General features: G+C 41.6%; 1 protein-coding gene across 1 annotated transcript in view; it reads right to left on the reverse strand.

The window, feature by feature from the left end:
• LOC126175522 (alanine--glyoxylate aminotransferase-like) overlaps positions 1 to 14,411 on the reverse strand; it is a 105,772-nt gene that overhangs the window by 74,130 nt on the left and 17,231 nt on the right. The window contains exon 2 of the mRNA XM_049922349.1: positions 72 to 264. Coding sequence (XP_049778306.1) covers positions 72 to 264 — 193 coding nt within the window. The remainder of the gene's footprint in view (positions 1 to 71; positions 265 to 14,411) is intronic.

Genomic DNA, 14,411 nt, shown 5'->3' on the forward strand with positions numbered 1-14,411 from the left:
AGAAATAATGAGCAGACTGCAAGAAAACATTGAGAATTATTTTATAAGCTAGGAATAATTATTATTCTTACCAAGTCTTTCAGCAATATCTGCTGCTCTTTCACTCCATATTCCATTACAGGCAACAAGAACTGTATCTCCTGGTTCGTACAGATTCACTATAGATGCCTCCGTTCCTAGAGTACCTGATCCACACATTGCAAAAGTCATCTCATTTTTTGTCTGGAAGACGTACTGCAAACCAGCTTTTATATCATCCAGCACCTAAATTAGAACATCAACAGATCTGTTAAATTACCTGTCATGCTCAGTTATTTAAATAGCTCCATACTTACAAGATTTTCTAGATGACACAACGAAAATTTTTGTATATGAGTCAAACAATGGAAAATTCAGGAAGGAATGTAACAATATTAGAGCGAAGATGCTGAGTTGCAGCTGGGCACATAAAAAAGATTCTCACAATTATAGCTTTTGGCAGTTAAGGTCTTTCTCAATAATAGACACACACACACACACACACACACACACACACACACACACACACACACACACACACACACATGACTGCAGTTGCGTTTGTGTGCACATGTGTGGGTGTGGGTGTGTTTGTGTGTGTGTGTGTGTGTGTGTGTGTGTGTGTATTATTGACAAAGACCTTAATGGCTGAAAGCTATAATTGTGAGAATATTTTTGTTGTGCCTATCTGTGACTCAGCATCTCCACTATATGGTTTATAGTTTAAGTGCTATTCATACTACACTGGGGTGACAAAATCATGGGATATATCCTAATATTGAATCAGACTTCCTTTTGCCACCATAGTGTAGCAACTCGATATGGTATGGACTCAATAAGTTGTTGGAAATCCCCTGCAGAAATACTGGGCCAAACAGTCTCTTTAACCTTGCATAATTTGTGAAAGTGTTGCTGGTGCAGGATCTTGTGCATGAAGTGACCTCTTGATTATGTCCATGTTGGGTGATCTGGGTGGCCAGCTCACATGCTCAAATTGTCCAGAATGTTCTTCAAATCAATCATGAACAACTGTGGCTCATGGATATCACACATTGTCATCCATAAAAATTCAGTTGTCATTTGCAAGCATGAAGTCCATGAATGGCTGCAAATAGCCAAACATAACCATTTCCACTTAATGATCAGTTCTCTGGACCAGAAGACCCAATCCATCCCATATAACAGAACACACACCACTACAGAGTCACCACCAACTTGCACAGTCCTTTACTGACTACTTGGGTCCATGAATTCATGGGGTTGTGCCACAGACAAAACCTACCATCAAAGCATATTAACTGAAATCAATATTCATCTGACTAGGCCACGGTTTCCCAGTTATCTAGCGTCCAACCAATATGGTCACAAGCTCAGGAGGGTTGCTGCAGGCAAGGCCGTGCTGTTAGCAAAGGCACTCATGTCAATTGTCTGCTGCCATAGCTCATTAGCACCAAATTTCTTCAGTCATTAGCACCATATTTCTCCACACTGTCTTAATTGATATGTTTATCATACAATACACATTGATTTCAGTGGTTATTTCACAAAGTGTTGCTTTTTATTAGCAATGACAACCCTACACAAACAAGGATGTTATCAGTTGTTAAGTGAAGGCTGTCAGCCACTGCATTGTCCGTGGTGAGAAGAACTCCTAAAATTTGGTATTCTCAGCACACTCTTGACACTGTGGATCTCAAAATATTGAATTCCCTAACAATTACCAAAATGGAAAGTCCCTTGTGTGTAGCTGCAACTAAAATTCCGCATTCAAAGTATGATAATTCCCACTGTGCAGCCATAATCACATTGGACATCTTTCCAAATGAATCACCTGAGTATAAATGATAGCTCCACCAGTGCACTGCCCTTTTATACATTGTGCATATCTATCCCAGGACTTTTGTCACCTCAGTGTAAAATGAAAATAAACTACAGTAATTATGTTGTCTGCATATTCTTTCTCACATTTTTGCTAAAACATCTATGCAGAAATGAGTACTAAAATGAAACAGATTGCTATTTGTAAAGTCATAGGAAGTAGAATAACATCCAAAAGTTGATACAACCATAAACTTTTAGAATGTTTTGTGTACCACCAGACAAAAGAGAGAAAAGATGTGAAGTAAATGAGTCCGTTGAGTCTGTTCAGAAATTAAGTAGGGAATTCACCCATGATATGATGTTATGTCAAGGAAGATACAACAGATAATCAGGGAGAGGAGTAAAAAAAAAAAAAAAAAAAAAAAAAAAAAAAAAAAAAAAAAAAAACATGAAAATAAATTGAAGAGAAGAGAAACAAGAAATTATGAAGAGCATGGTCAAAAGCTGAAATAGGTAACTGAAGAACAATTATTGGGAAATAGAAGTGCTAATGAGGGAAAAAGGGCAGCACTAGAGAAAAGTTATACCTACATCTTTACACACCACAAGCCACCTATTGGTGTGTGGTGGAGGGTACTCCTGGTACCACTAACTGACCAGCTCCCCATCCACCCCCACCACTCCACCCACCCTGTTAGACTTACAAATGCTGCATGGGAAGAATGATTGTCTGTAGCTTGTGTATTGGCTCTAATTTCTTGAATTTTCTCATCATTCTTGTTAATGTTTGTGGGAGGGTGCAGTATTTTCTACAACTCTTCCCGAAAAGTGCTGTCTCAAAATTTCAATAGTAAACCTATCTGTGACTCACAATGCCTCTCTTGTATTATCTGTCAATGGAATTTGTTGAGCATCCAGGTAATCTTCTTGTGCTGATTAAATGATCCCATGATGATATGTGCCTCTCTTCATTGGATCTTCTCTACCTCTTCTATCAGTCCTACCTAGTAAGGATCCCATATTGACCAAGAATACTCTGAAGTATCAGCCAAACAAGTGCCTTATAGGCCACTTCCTTCATGGATGAGTTACTTTTCCTTAAGGTTCTTCCTATGAATCCCAGTCTGGCATCTTCTTTTCCTTCTATTTGTTTTATGTGATCATTCCACTTAGGGTTGCTCTGCATAGTTACCCCTAAATATTTTACAGTAGATATTGTTTCCAGCACTTTCCCATCAGTAATATAGTTGTACAGTAATGGCTTTCTTTTCCTAGGTATGCGTGGTATATTAAATTTATTTACATTCAGCGTCAACTGCCACAGCCTGCACCATTCATCAATCCTCTGCAAGTCATTCAGCAAATTGATACTGTCATCTGGCACTGCTTCTTTGTTATAGACAACCCCATCATCTGTGAACAGTCTTAAAGAGCATCTGAGGCTTTCTACTAGATCATTTATATACATTGAAAACAATAACAGTTGATTTACTTCCAGTATGATGGACGTAGAGGAATTATGGGCAAAGTTTTTAATGGATTGTAAATCGTACTCCAGAGAAGTATGTGCTAAGTAAGTGGATTAAGCACAGAAAAGGCCCATCATGTTTTAACAATGAAATTAAAAAAAAGATGAGGATGCAAAGGCTTCAGTATTCCTGATTCAAAAGAGAATGTGGAAATGATGACAGGCAAAAGTTAATAGAAACTCATGCATCAGTAAAAAGATCAATACTTGAAGCTTACAATAGCTGCTACTATCATACCTTAGCAATAGATCTTGCAAGAGCCTGAGAAAATTCTGGTCCAACATAACATTGCTGAGTGGGTCTAAGGCTATTATACAGGGTGTTACAAAAAGGTACGGTCAAACTTTCAGGAAACATTCTTCACACACAAATAAAGAAAAGATCTTATTTGGACATCTGTCCGGAATCACTTAATTTCCATGTTAGAGCTCATTTTAGTTTCATCAGTGTGTACTGTACTTCCTCGATTCACCGCCAGTTGGCCCAATTGAAGGAAGGTAATGTTGACTTTGGTGCTTGTGTTGACATGCGACTCATTGCTCTACACCACTACATAGCATCAACAGGTTAGTGTTCATCACGAATGTGGTTTTGCAGTCAGTGCAATGTTTACAAATGCGGAGTTGGCAGATGCCCATTTGATGTATGGATTATCACGGGGCAATAGCTGTCGTGCGGTACATTTGTATCGAGACAGATTTCCAGAACGAAGGTGTCCCAACAGGAAGACGTTCGAAGCAATTGATCGGCGTCTTAGGGAGCATGGAACATTCCAGCTTATGACTCACGACTGGGGAAGACCTAGAATGACGAGGACACCTGCAATGGATGAGGCAATTCTTCATGCAGTTGACGGTAACCCTAATGCCAGCGTCAGAGAAGTTTCTGCTGTACAAGGTAACGTTGACCACTTCACTGTATGGAGAGTGGTATGGGAGAACCAATTGTTTCCGTACCATGTACAGCGTGTGCAGGCACTATCAGCAGCTGATTGGCCTCCACGGGTACACTTCGGTGCATGGTTCATCCAACAATGTGTCAATCCTCATTTCAGTGCAAATGTTCTCTTCACGGATGACGCTTCATTCCGACGTGATAAAATTGTAAATTTTCACGATCAACATGTGTGGGCTGACGAGAATCCGCACACAATTGTGCAATCACGTCATCAACACAGATTTTCTGTGAACGTTTGGGCAGGCATTGTTGGTGATGTCTTGATTGGGCCCCATGTTCTTCCACCTACGCTCAATGGAGCAGGTTATCATGATTTCATACGGGATACTCTACCTGTGCTGCTAGAACATGTGCCTTTACAAGTATGACACAACATGTGGTTCATGCATGATGGAGCTCCTGCACATTTCAGTCGAAGTGTTCATACGCTTCTCAACAACAGATTCGGTGACCAATGGATTGGTAGAGGCAGACCAATTCCATGGTCTCCATGCTGTCCTGACCTCGACCCTCTTGACTTTCATTTATGGGGGCATTTGAAAGCTCTTGTCTACGCAACCCCGGTCCCTGCCTCTGTTGGATAAGCAGCTGCAGCAGCAAGTCATATACTCCTAGCTCACTCATTTGTTACATAGTTTAATTCTTAATTTCTTTGCGTGTTTTTGGTACTTGCATTGTTTAATTCATAAATTTCGGGCGTATTATAGTGTTTGAGAGTTGTAGCATCACGTTTTAGTACTCGAATAGTGTTAAATCGCATAGTCTCCTTCCGCCGCCGAGCAGTGTGTCAGCAGTGCACAAGTGGCAGCATTACTGCATTTACTAGGCAATCTTGTATTTTAATAACCGCTTCAATTTTGTGTCATTTTGTTTGCGCTCTCTGTAGATTAGTTCAGACGTTCTTTGCACAAGTTTTTAGCATGGATAGGGACTGCAACTGCTGTGTTCGGATGCAGGCTGAGTTGGCATCCCTTCGCTCCCAGCTTCAGGCAGTGTTGGCTTCGGTCACACAGCTTGAGGCTGTTGCCAATGGGCATCACTGTGGGGGTCCGGATGGGGGTTTGTCGGGGACGGCCAGCTCGTCCCACGCATCCCCCGATCGGACTACGACTGTGGTTGCCCGGGATACTGCCCGCATTGAGGCTGATCCCTCACCTGTGGTAGAGTGGGAGGTCGTCTCAAGGTGTGGCAGGGGGCGAAAGACATTCCGGAGGGCTGAACGGAAGGCCTCTCCAGTTTGTCTGACGAACCGGTTTCAGGCTCTGTCTCAGGCTGATACTGATCTTCAGCCTGACATGGCTGCTTGTCCTGTTCCAGAGGTTGCCCCTCAGTCTGCAAGATCTGGGCAGTCGCAGAGGGTGGGCTTACTGGTAGTTGGGAGCTCCAACGTCAGGCGCGTAATGGGGCCCCTTAGGGATATGGCAGCAAGGGAGGGGAAGAAAACCAAAGTGCACTCCGTGTGCATACCGGGGGGAGTCATTCCAGATGTGGAAAGGGTCCTTCCGGATGCCATGAAGGGTACAGGGTGCACCCATCTGCAGGTGATCGCTCATGTCGGCACCAATGATGTGTGTCGCTATGGATCGGAGGAAATCCTCTCTGGCTTCCGGCGGCTATCTGATTTGGTGAAGACTGCCAGTCTCGCTAGCGGGATGAAAGCAGAGCTCACCATCTGCAGCATCGTCGACAGGACTGACTGCGGACCTTTGGTACAGAGCCGAGTGGAGGGTCTGAATCAGAGGCTGAGACGGTTCTGCGACCATGTGGGCTGCAGATTCCTCGACTTGCGCCATAGGGTGGTGGGGTTTCGGGTTCCGCTGGATAGTCAGGAGTCCACTACACGCAACAAGCGGCTACACGGGTAGCAGGGGTTGTGTGGCGTGGGCTGGGCGGTTTTTTAGGTTAGATGGCCTTGGGCAAGTGCAGAAAGGGCAACAGCCTCAACGGGTGCGGGGCAAAGTCAGGACATGCGGGGACCAAGCAGCAATCGGTATTGTAATTGTAAACTGTCGAAGCTGCGTTGGTAAAGTACCGGAACTTCAAGCGCTGATAGAAAGCACCGAAGCTGAAATCGTTATAGGTACAGAAAGCTGGCTGAAGCCAGAGATAAATTCTGCCGAAATTTTTACAAAGGCACAGACGGTGTTTAGAAAGGATAGATTGCATGCAACCGGTGGTGGAGTGTTCGTCGCTGTTAGTAGTAGTTTATCCTGTAGTGAAGTAGAAGTGGATAGTTCCTGTGAATTATTATGGGTGGAGGTTACACTCAACAACCGAGCTAGGTTAATAATTGGCTCCTTTTACCGACCCCCCGACTCAGCAGCATTAGTGGCAGAACAACTGAGAGAAAATTTGGAATACATTTCACATAAATTTTCTCAGCATGTTATGGTCTTAGGTGGAGATTTCAATTTACCAGATATAGACTGGGACACTCAGATGTTTAGGACGGGTGGTAGGGACAGAGCATCGAGTGACATTATACTGAGTGCACTATCCGAAAATTACCTCGAGCAATTAAACAGAGAACCGACTCATGGAGATAACATCTTGGACCTACTGATAACAAACAGACCCGAACTTTTCGACTCTGTAAGTGCAGAACAGGGAATCAGTGATCATAAGGCCGTTGCAGCATCCCTGAATATGGAAGTTAATAGGAATATAAAAAAAGGGAGGAAGGTTTATCTGTTTAGCAAGAGTAATAGAAGGCAGATTTCAGACTACCTAACAGATCAAAACGAAAATTTCTGTTCTGACACTGACAATGTTGAGTGTTTATGGAAAAAGTTCAAGGCAATCGTAAAATGCGTTTTAGACAGGTACGTGCCGAGCAAAACTGTGAGGGACGGGAAAAACCCACCGTGGTACAACAACAAAGTTAGGAAACTACTGCGAAAGCAAAGACAGCTTCACTCCAAGTTTAAACGCAGCCAAAACCTCTCAGACAAACAGAAGCTAAACGATGTCAAAGTTAGCGTAAGGAGGGCTATGCGTGAAGCGTTCAGTGAATTCGAAAGTAAAATACTAGGTACCGACTTGACAGAAAATCCTAGGAAGTTCTGGTCTTATGTTAAATCAGTAAGTGGCTCGAAACATCATGTCCAGACACTCCGGGATGATGATGGCATTGAAACAGAGGATGACAAGCGTAAAGCTGAAATACTAAACACCTTTTTCCAAAGCTGTTTCACAGAGGAAGACCGCACTGCAGTTCCTTCTCTAAATCCTCGCACCAACGAAAAAATGGCTGACATTGAAATAAGTGTCCAAGGAATAGAAAAGCAACTGGAATCACTCAACAGAGGAAAGTCCACTGGACCTGACGGGATACCAATTCGATTCTACACAGAGTACGTGAAAGAACTTGCCCCCCTTCTAACAGCCGTGTACCGCAAGTCTCTAGAGGAACAAAAGGTTCCAAATGATTGGAAAAGAGCACAGGTAGTCCCAGTCTTCAAGAAGGGTCGTCGAGCAGATGCGCAAAACTATAGACCTATCTCTCTGACGTCGATCTGTTGTAGAATTTTAGAACATGTCTTTTGCTCGAGTATCATGTCGTTTTTGGAAACTCAGAATCTACTATGTAGGAATCAACATGGATTCCGGAAACAGCGATCGTGTGAAACCCAACTCGCTTTATTTGTTCATGAGACCCAGAAAATATTAGATACAGGCTCCCAGGTAGATGCCATTTTCCTTGACTTCCGGAAGGCATTCGATACAGTTCCGCACTGTCGCCTGATAAACAAAGTAAGAGCCTACGGAATATCAGACCAGCTGTGTGGCTGGATTGAAGAGTTTTTAGCAAACAGAACACAGCATGTTGTTCTCAATGGAGAGACATCTACAGACGTTAAAGTAACCTCTGGCGTGCCACAGGGGAGTGTTATGGGACCATTGCTTTTCACAATATATATAAATGACCTAGTAGATAGTGTCGGAAGTTCCATGCGGCTTTTCGCGGATGATGCTGTAGTATACAGAGAAGTTGCAGCATTAGAAAATTGTAGCGAAATGCAGGAAGATCTGCAGCGGATAGGCACTTGGTGCAGGGAGTGGCAACTGACCCTTAACATAGACAAATGTAATGTATTGCGAATACATAGAAAGAAGGATCCTTTATTGTATGATTATATGATAGCAGAACAAACACTGGTAGCAGTTACTTCTGTAAAATATCTGGGAGTATGCGTGCGGAACGATTTGAAGTGGAATGATCATATAAAATTAATTGTTGGTAAGGCGGGTACCAGGTTGAGATTCATTGGGAGAGTCCTTAGAAAATGTAGTCCATCAACAAAGGAGGTGGCTTACAAAACACTCGTTCGACCTATACTTGAGTATTGCTCATCAGTGTGGGATCCGTACCAGATCGGGTTGACGGAGGAGATAGAGAAGATCCAAAGAAGAGCGGCGCGTTTCGTCACAGGGTTATTTGGTAACCGTGATAGCGTTACTGAGATGTTTAACAAACTCAAGTGGCAGACTCTGCAAGAGAGGCGCTCTGCATCGTGGTGTAGCTTGCTCGCCAGGTTTCGAGAGGGTGCGTTTCTGGATGAGGTATCGAATATATTGCTTCCCCCTACTTATACCTCCCGAGGAGATCACGAATGTAAAATTAGAGAGATTAGAGCGCGCACAGAGGCTTTCAGACAGTCGTTCTTCCCGCGAACCATACGCGACTGGAATAGGAAAGGGAGATAATGACAGTGGCACGTAAAGTGCCCTCCGCCACACACCGTTGGGTGGCTTGCGGAGTATAAATGTAGATGTAGATGTAGATGTACCAAATGTAGAGACTCTTCGTGCTCGTATTGCGGACGGGTGTGATACAATACGCCATTCTCCAGGGCTGCATCAGCGCATCAGGTATTCCATGCGACGGAGGGTGGATGCATGTATCTTCGCTAATGGAGGACATTTTGAACATTTCCTGTAACAAAGTGTTTGAAGTCATGCTGGTACATTCTGTTGCTGTGTGTTTCCATTCCATGATTAATGTGATTTGAAGAGAAGTAATAAAATGAGCTGTAACATGGAAAGTAAGCATTTCCGGACACATGTCCACATAACATATTTTCTTTCTTTGAGTGTGAGGAATGTTTCCAGAAAGTTTGGTCGTACCTTTTTGTAACACCCTGTATAGTTACTCATTGACTAGTCTGGTGTGGCAGTAGACAACAGCAAAAGTGCAGTCAAAGTTTTAAATTTCTCATTTGAGAAATCACTCATTTAGGAGATCATACAAACATACCAGTATTTGAACATTGCACAGACCACCATATGGAGGACACAGTAATAAGCATCACTGATATAGAGAAACAACTGAAAGAGTTGAAACTAAGTAAGTCCCAGCTCCTGGTGGAATCACAGTTTGGTTTTTACAAAGAGTACTCTACAGAACTGCAAATTCAGTGCAAAGTCCCGAGCAACTGGAAAAATGTGCAGATGGCTCCTGTATATAAAAAAAAGGTAAAAGAACACACATGCAAAATTACAGACCAATATCTTTAATTTTGGTTTTCTACAGAATTATTGACTATATTACTGGTTTGAATATAACAAATGTCTTTGAGAGGGAAAAGCTCCTATCCATGTATCAGTATGGTTTTAAAAAGTGTCACTCAGGCAAAACTCAGCTTGCTCTTTTCTCACATGAGATCCTTCTAACTATGGATGAAGGGCAACAAGCAGATCCCATATTCCTAGATATTCATAAAGTGTTTGACATGGTGCCACACTGCTGACTGTTAACAAAGTTACAAGCATGTGGAATAGCTTCTCAGGTATGTGAGTGGTCCAGAGACTTCTTAAGTAACAGAACCCAGTATGGGAGAGGCAAAGGTATCACCAGGAGTACCCCAGGGAAGGGTGATATGATCACTGTTATTTTCTATATACATAAATGTTCTGGTGGACAAATATAAACAGCAATCTGCAGTTGTTTGCTGAAGATGCTGTGGTGTAAGGGAAGGTGTCATTGTTGAGTGGCTGTAGGAGCATACAAGATGACAGACAAAATTTCTGGTTGGTGTGATGAATGGCAGCTAGCTCTAAATGTAGAAAAATGTAAATTAATGCAGATGAGTAGGGAAAACAAATTCATAATATTCAAATACAGTATTAGTATTGTTCTGTTTGACACAGTGACATGGGTTAAATTTCTAGACATAACATTGCAAAGCAATATGAAATTGAATGAGCATGTAAGGATTGTAATAGGGAAGGTGAGTGGTATACTTCAGTTTCTTGGGAGAATTTTAGGAAAGTGTGGTTTTTCTGTGAAGGAGACCACATATAAGACATTAGTACTAACCATTGCTAATACTGATAGAGTGTTTGCGATCTGCACAAGGTCAGATTAATGGAAGACATCAAAGCAATTCAGAGGTGGCCTGCTGGATTTGTTACTGGTGGTTTTGTACAACACACAAGTATAACAGAGATATTTCAGGAACTCAAATAAGAATCACTGGAGGGAAAGCAATGTTCTTTTTGAGGAGCACTATTGAGAAAATTTAGAGAACTGGGATTTGAGGCTGACTGCAGAACAATTGTACTACTAACAATGTAAATTTCACATAAGGACCAAGAAGATAAGATCAGAGAGATTAGGGCTTATATGGAGGCATACAGACAGTTGTTTTTCTCTTGATCTATTTGCAAGTGGAAAAGTAAAGGAAATGACTGGTAGTGGACAAGGTACCTTCCACCATGCACCATACAGTGGCTTGAGTATGTATGCAGATGTTGATGCATGATATTTCACTTGGGTACTCGAGAAATTACCCTTCCACGTGTTGATTTTATTCCATTCAGGGCAACATGAATTTTATTTGCAAGGAAGTCTTGAATCCAGTCACAAATATGGCCCAATACTTGATAAGCTCATATTTTCTTCACTAAACAGTAGTGTGGGAGGGTGTCAAATACCTATCTGAAGTCAAAGGACATGGGATCAACCTGAGCACTGTTGTCTACAGTGCTATGTATTTCATGGAGGAACAGAGCAAGCTGAGTTTCACAAGAAGGAATAATGTTCTGGTGAAAATGCTTCCATAGAAAGAAAAGACAAGGGAGGCAACTAAATATAAGAAGGAGCTGGAAATAGGAAACAGTACAAAGTGAAGTTATGGAAGAAATGAAATGTGGGAATGAGAATGGAAAGGAAGTAGATAACAACAGGACTGATAAATGTAAGTCATGACCATGTGAGTGGTGACAACAAATCACATGTTCCTCACCTATGAGGATGAGGCCACATACCCATGTATGGAAACAGGCATGGCAATTACTTTTGTGCTGTACAGAATGATCAGCAAGGAGAGATGCGCCCTTCATGGCAGTGACTCTAAGCTCTGTTGAACACGTATACAATAACTACATATCAGACACTCACGAGGAGTTTTCAGTCATTGATGACCATGGAAACAACATGAAAAATAAATAAGCAAGATAGCCACATTAATGTTATACTTCTGGGTGTACAGCTGAATTGTTGTTTCTATAAAATGGAACACCCAGAAGTACACCATTCATTGATCATGCCAAGAAAGTCAGAGAGAGACAAAATGGCAACATGTTGCTGCCAGTTTTCTTCTGTGTGCTGCTGTAATGTCTCCTCTTGATTTATTCTATATTTCATGGGCTGAGGGAACCTAATTTAGGGTATATACTTTTACAGGACTTTGACGTGTTTCAGTGCTATCATTATAGCACAATCTTAATGTGTTAACAGTACTGACTCACACACTCACTTATTCATCCTGTTCCATAGATCCCACCATAAAGGAGAACTTTTGGGGGTACTGAACAAGCCATGCACTACGTTAACAAAGAGAAACAGTTTGAAAATTTTATTGATAATTAACTGTACTTAAACTGCTATAAGCTAATTACACTTAATGAAGTTAAATATTACATAGCAAAATTTTTCCTCACTTAAAAAAAATCTAGTGCATCGACAGTTACAGTAAATAGCTGCTGTTTATTTGTCATGACCACCTAAATACTGTCATGACTACATGGATGTTTCTACATCTGATTCTATACTCTGCAAATCACTGTGCAGAGCATGGCAGAGGGTACTTTCAATGTATCATAAATTATGGGTACTTCCAATTTTATTTGCAAATGGAGTGCAGGAAGAATGACTACAGCCCTGCTTGTCTACTTTTCAGTATTCTTAATGCTCACTTAACTACATGATTGGTTTTTATTTATTTTAGTTACATTGCTGTAGAAGATAACTTCATAAGATAACAGAGAGCAAAATGTCATGGCCTTCATGCCACTAGAATTACGGAGAATTCTAAAAGCAAAACATGCCTTGCTGTGTGTGTGTGTGTGTGTGTGTGTGTGTGTGTGTGTGTGTGTGTGTGTGTGTGTGTGTGTGGATTACATTCTCCTTGAGTTGACTACATTTAAATTTGTAATCCAGTTGGACCCATTGGTTTGGTTAGAGTATGGCAGTTAGGGCGTATACCATAGGGGCTGTTTCTGTGGATGCAGCTTTGTGACGAGGAGAGGGGGAGGGAGGAGATAGGAAATATGAAATGTGTGTATGGCATCTTTGGCCATGAGCTCCTTCTTGGAAGTTTGGTCTAGTTCAAGTGATTTTATTTGCTGCAGCTTTGGTGATTTGTGCACCAATGATGATGAGGACAACACACACATCCATCTAGTCCTGAATGGAGAAAATTCCCAACTCAGTCAGGAATTGAATCCAGGGCTCTGTGATTGAGAGTCAGCAATGTTAATCAAGAAGAAAATGGAAAAGAGAAAGAGGAAGGATAAAGTAGATGAGGGAGGGCAGAGGGGGTGGGGTTTGGAGGAGAAGAAGAAGATTTATGAAAGGAAATCATGAGGTGATTCCAACTAATTGTTCAATCAAACTATATGGTTTCAGAGAACTTTCCAAGCCTCAAACATCTATAATATATATTTGCAGACTGAAACGATGAATGAAAATTTATACCAATGCCAGGATTTGAATCGCAGTCTTGGTACAAATTTTTACCCGTTGCTTCAGTCTGTAGATATACATCATAGGTGTTTGAGACTTGAAAAGGTTTCTGGGACCACATAGTTTTATTTGGTTCAAGCATCTATGCCTGGGTTTTAGGTAGGGTTCCCTGTTACGTTTGATGCTGAGGTGCTATACCAGTATAGTTGGAGAGCCTCTGCAATGTTGTTTGAGGTTACAGGGAATACCAAGTGGGCTGAGGTGTGAATGAGAATTTGGACTGAGGAGGGAGGAGGCATTACAGGGTAGTTCCTTCAGTTGTGCAAAGCCACTGCACCAGAGTGGTGTAGTGTTTAGCACATCTGCCTAATAAGCAGGAGAACCAGTTTCGAATCCCGGCCTTGGTATAAATTTACTTCTTGCTTCAGTCTACATATATATTGACTATATTGTATTGAGCAGCAGCTCCTTATGACTTACTTCAATACACACAGTCATGATTGCATTTAAGTTGTTTATTTTTATTTTTAAATGATCAGTTTCAATCTTCTATGAGATCAACTTCAAATCTTACATTCCTTGACGACTGTAGGAACCGTTAGCATGGAGCAGATCCATCTGTGCAGGTATGGAGAACACTGTTCAAGCAGTGTTCTCTATGCCTGCACAGATGGACCTCCTCCATGCCAATGGTTCCTACAGTAATTAAGGAACGTATGATCTGAAGATTCTCTTTTAGAAGATCAAAATCAGTCATCTAAAAATAAAAATAAACAACTTAAATGTGATCATGACTTACGGTATTGAAATAAGCTATAATATTAATAGATCACTGTTTTTTTCTGGAACAATGTTCCAAAAAATTTTAACAGTTTCTTAAGACCTATCTCACCCTGGTGTGGAGACACTTGTGACTTGTTTTCAGCTACTAGATGGAACCACTCTTGTTATGCAAAGTGAAGAAATTCAATGGAAGTGTAAAGGGTATGCTCTGCACACATTTTTAAATGGATATTTGTCATTAATGGAAGGAGAGGGGTCAGGGGGACAGTACAAATTTGAAGTTTACCCTGTTGCCAGTTGCCTAAGTCATTCCACTGGCTGGACCCTATGGGATT

The sequence above is a fragment of the Schistocerca cancellata genome, chromosome 3 (assembly GCF_023864275.1).
Source record: "Schistocerca cancellata isolate TAMUIC-IGC-003103 chromosome 3, iqSchCanc2.1, whole genome shotgun sequence".
Taxonomy (NCBI): Eukaryota; Metazoa; Arthropoda; class Insecta; order Orthoptera; family Acrididae; genus Schistocerca; species Schistocerca cancellata.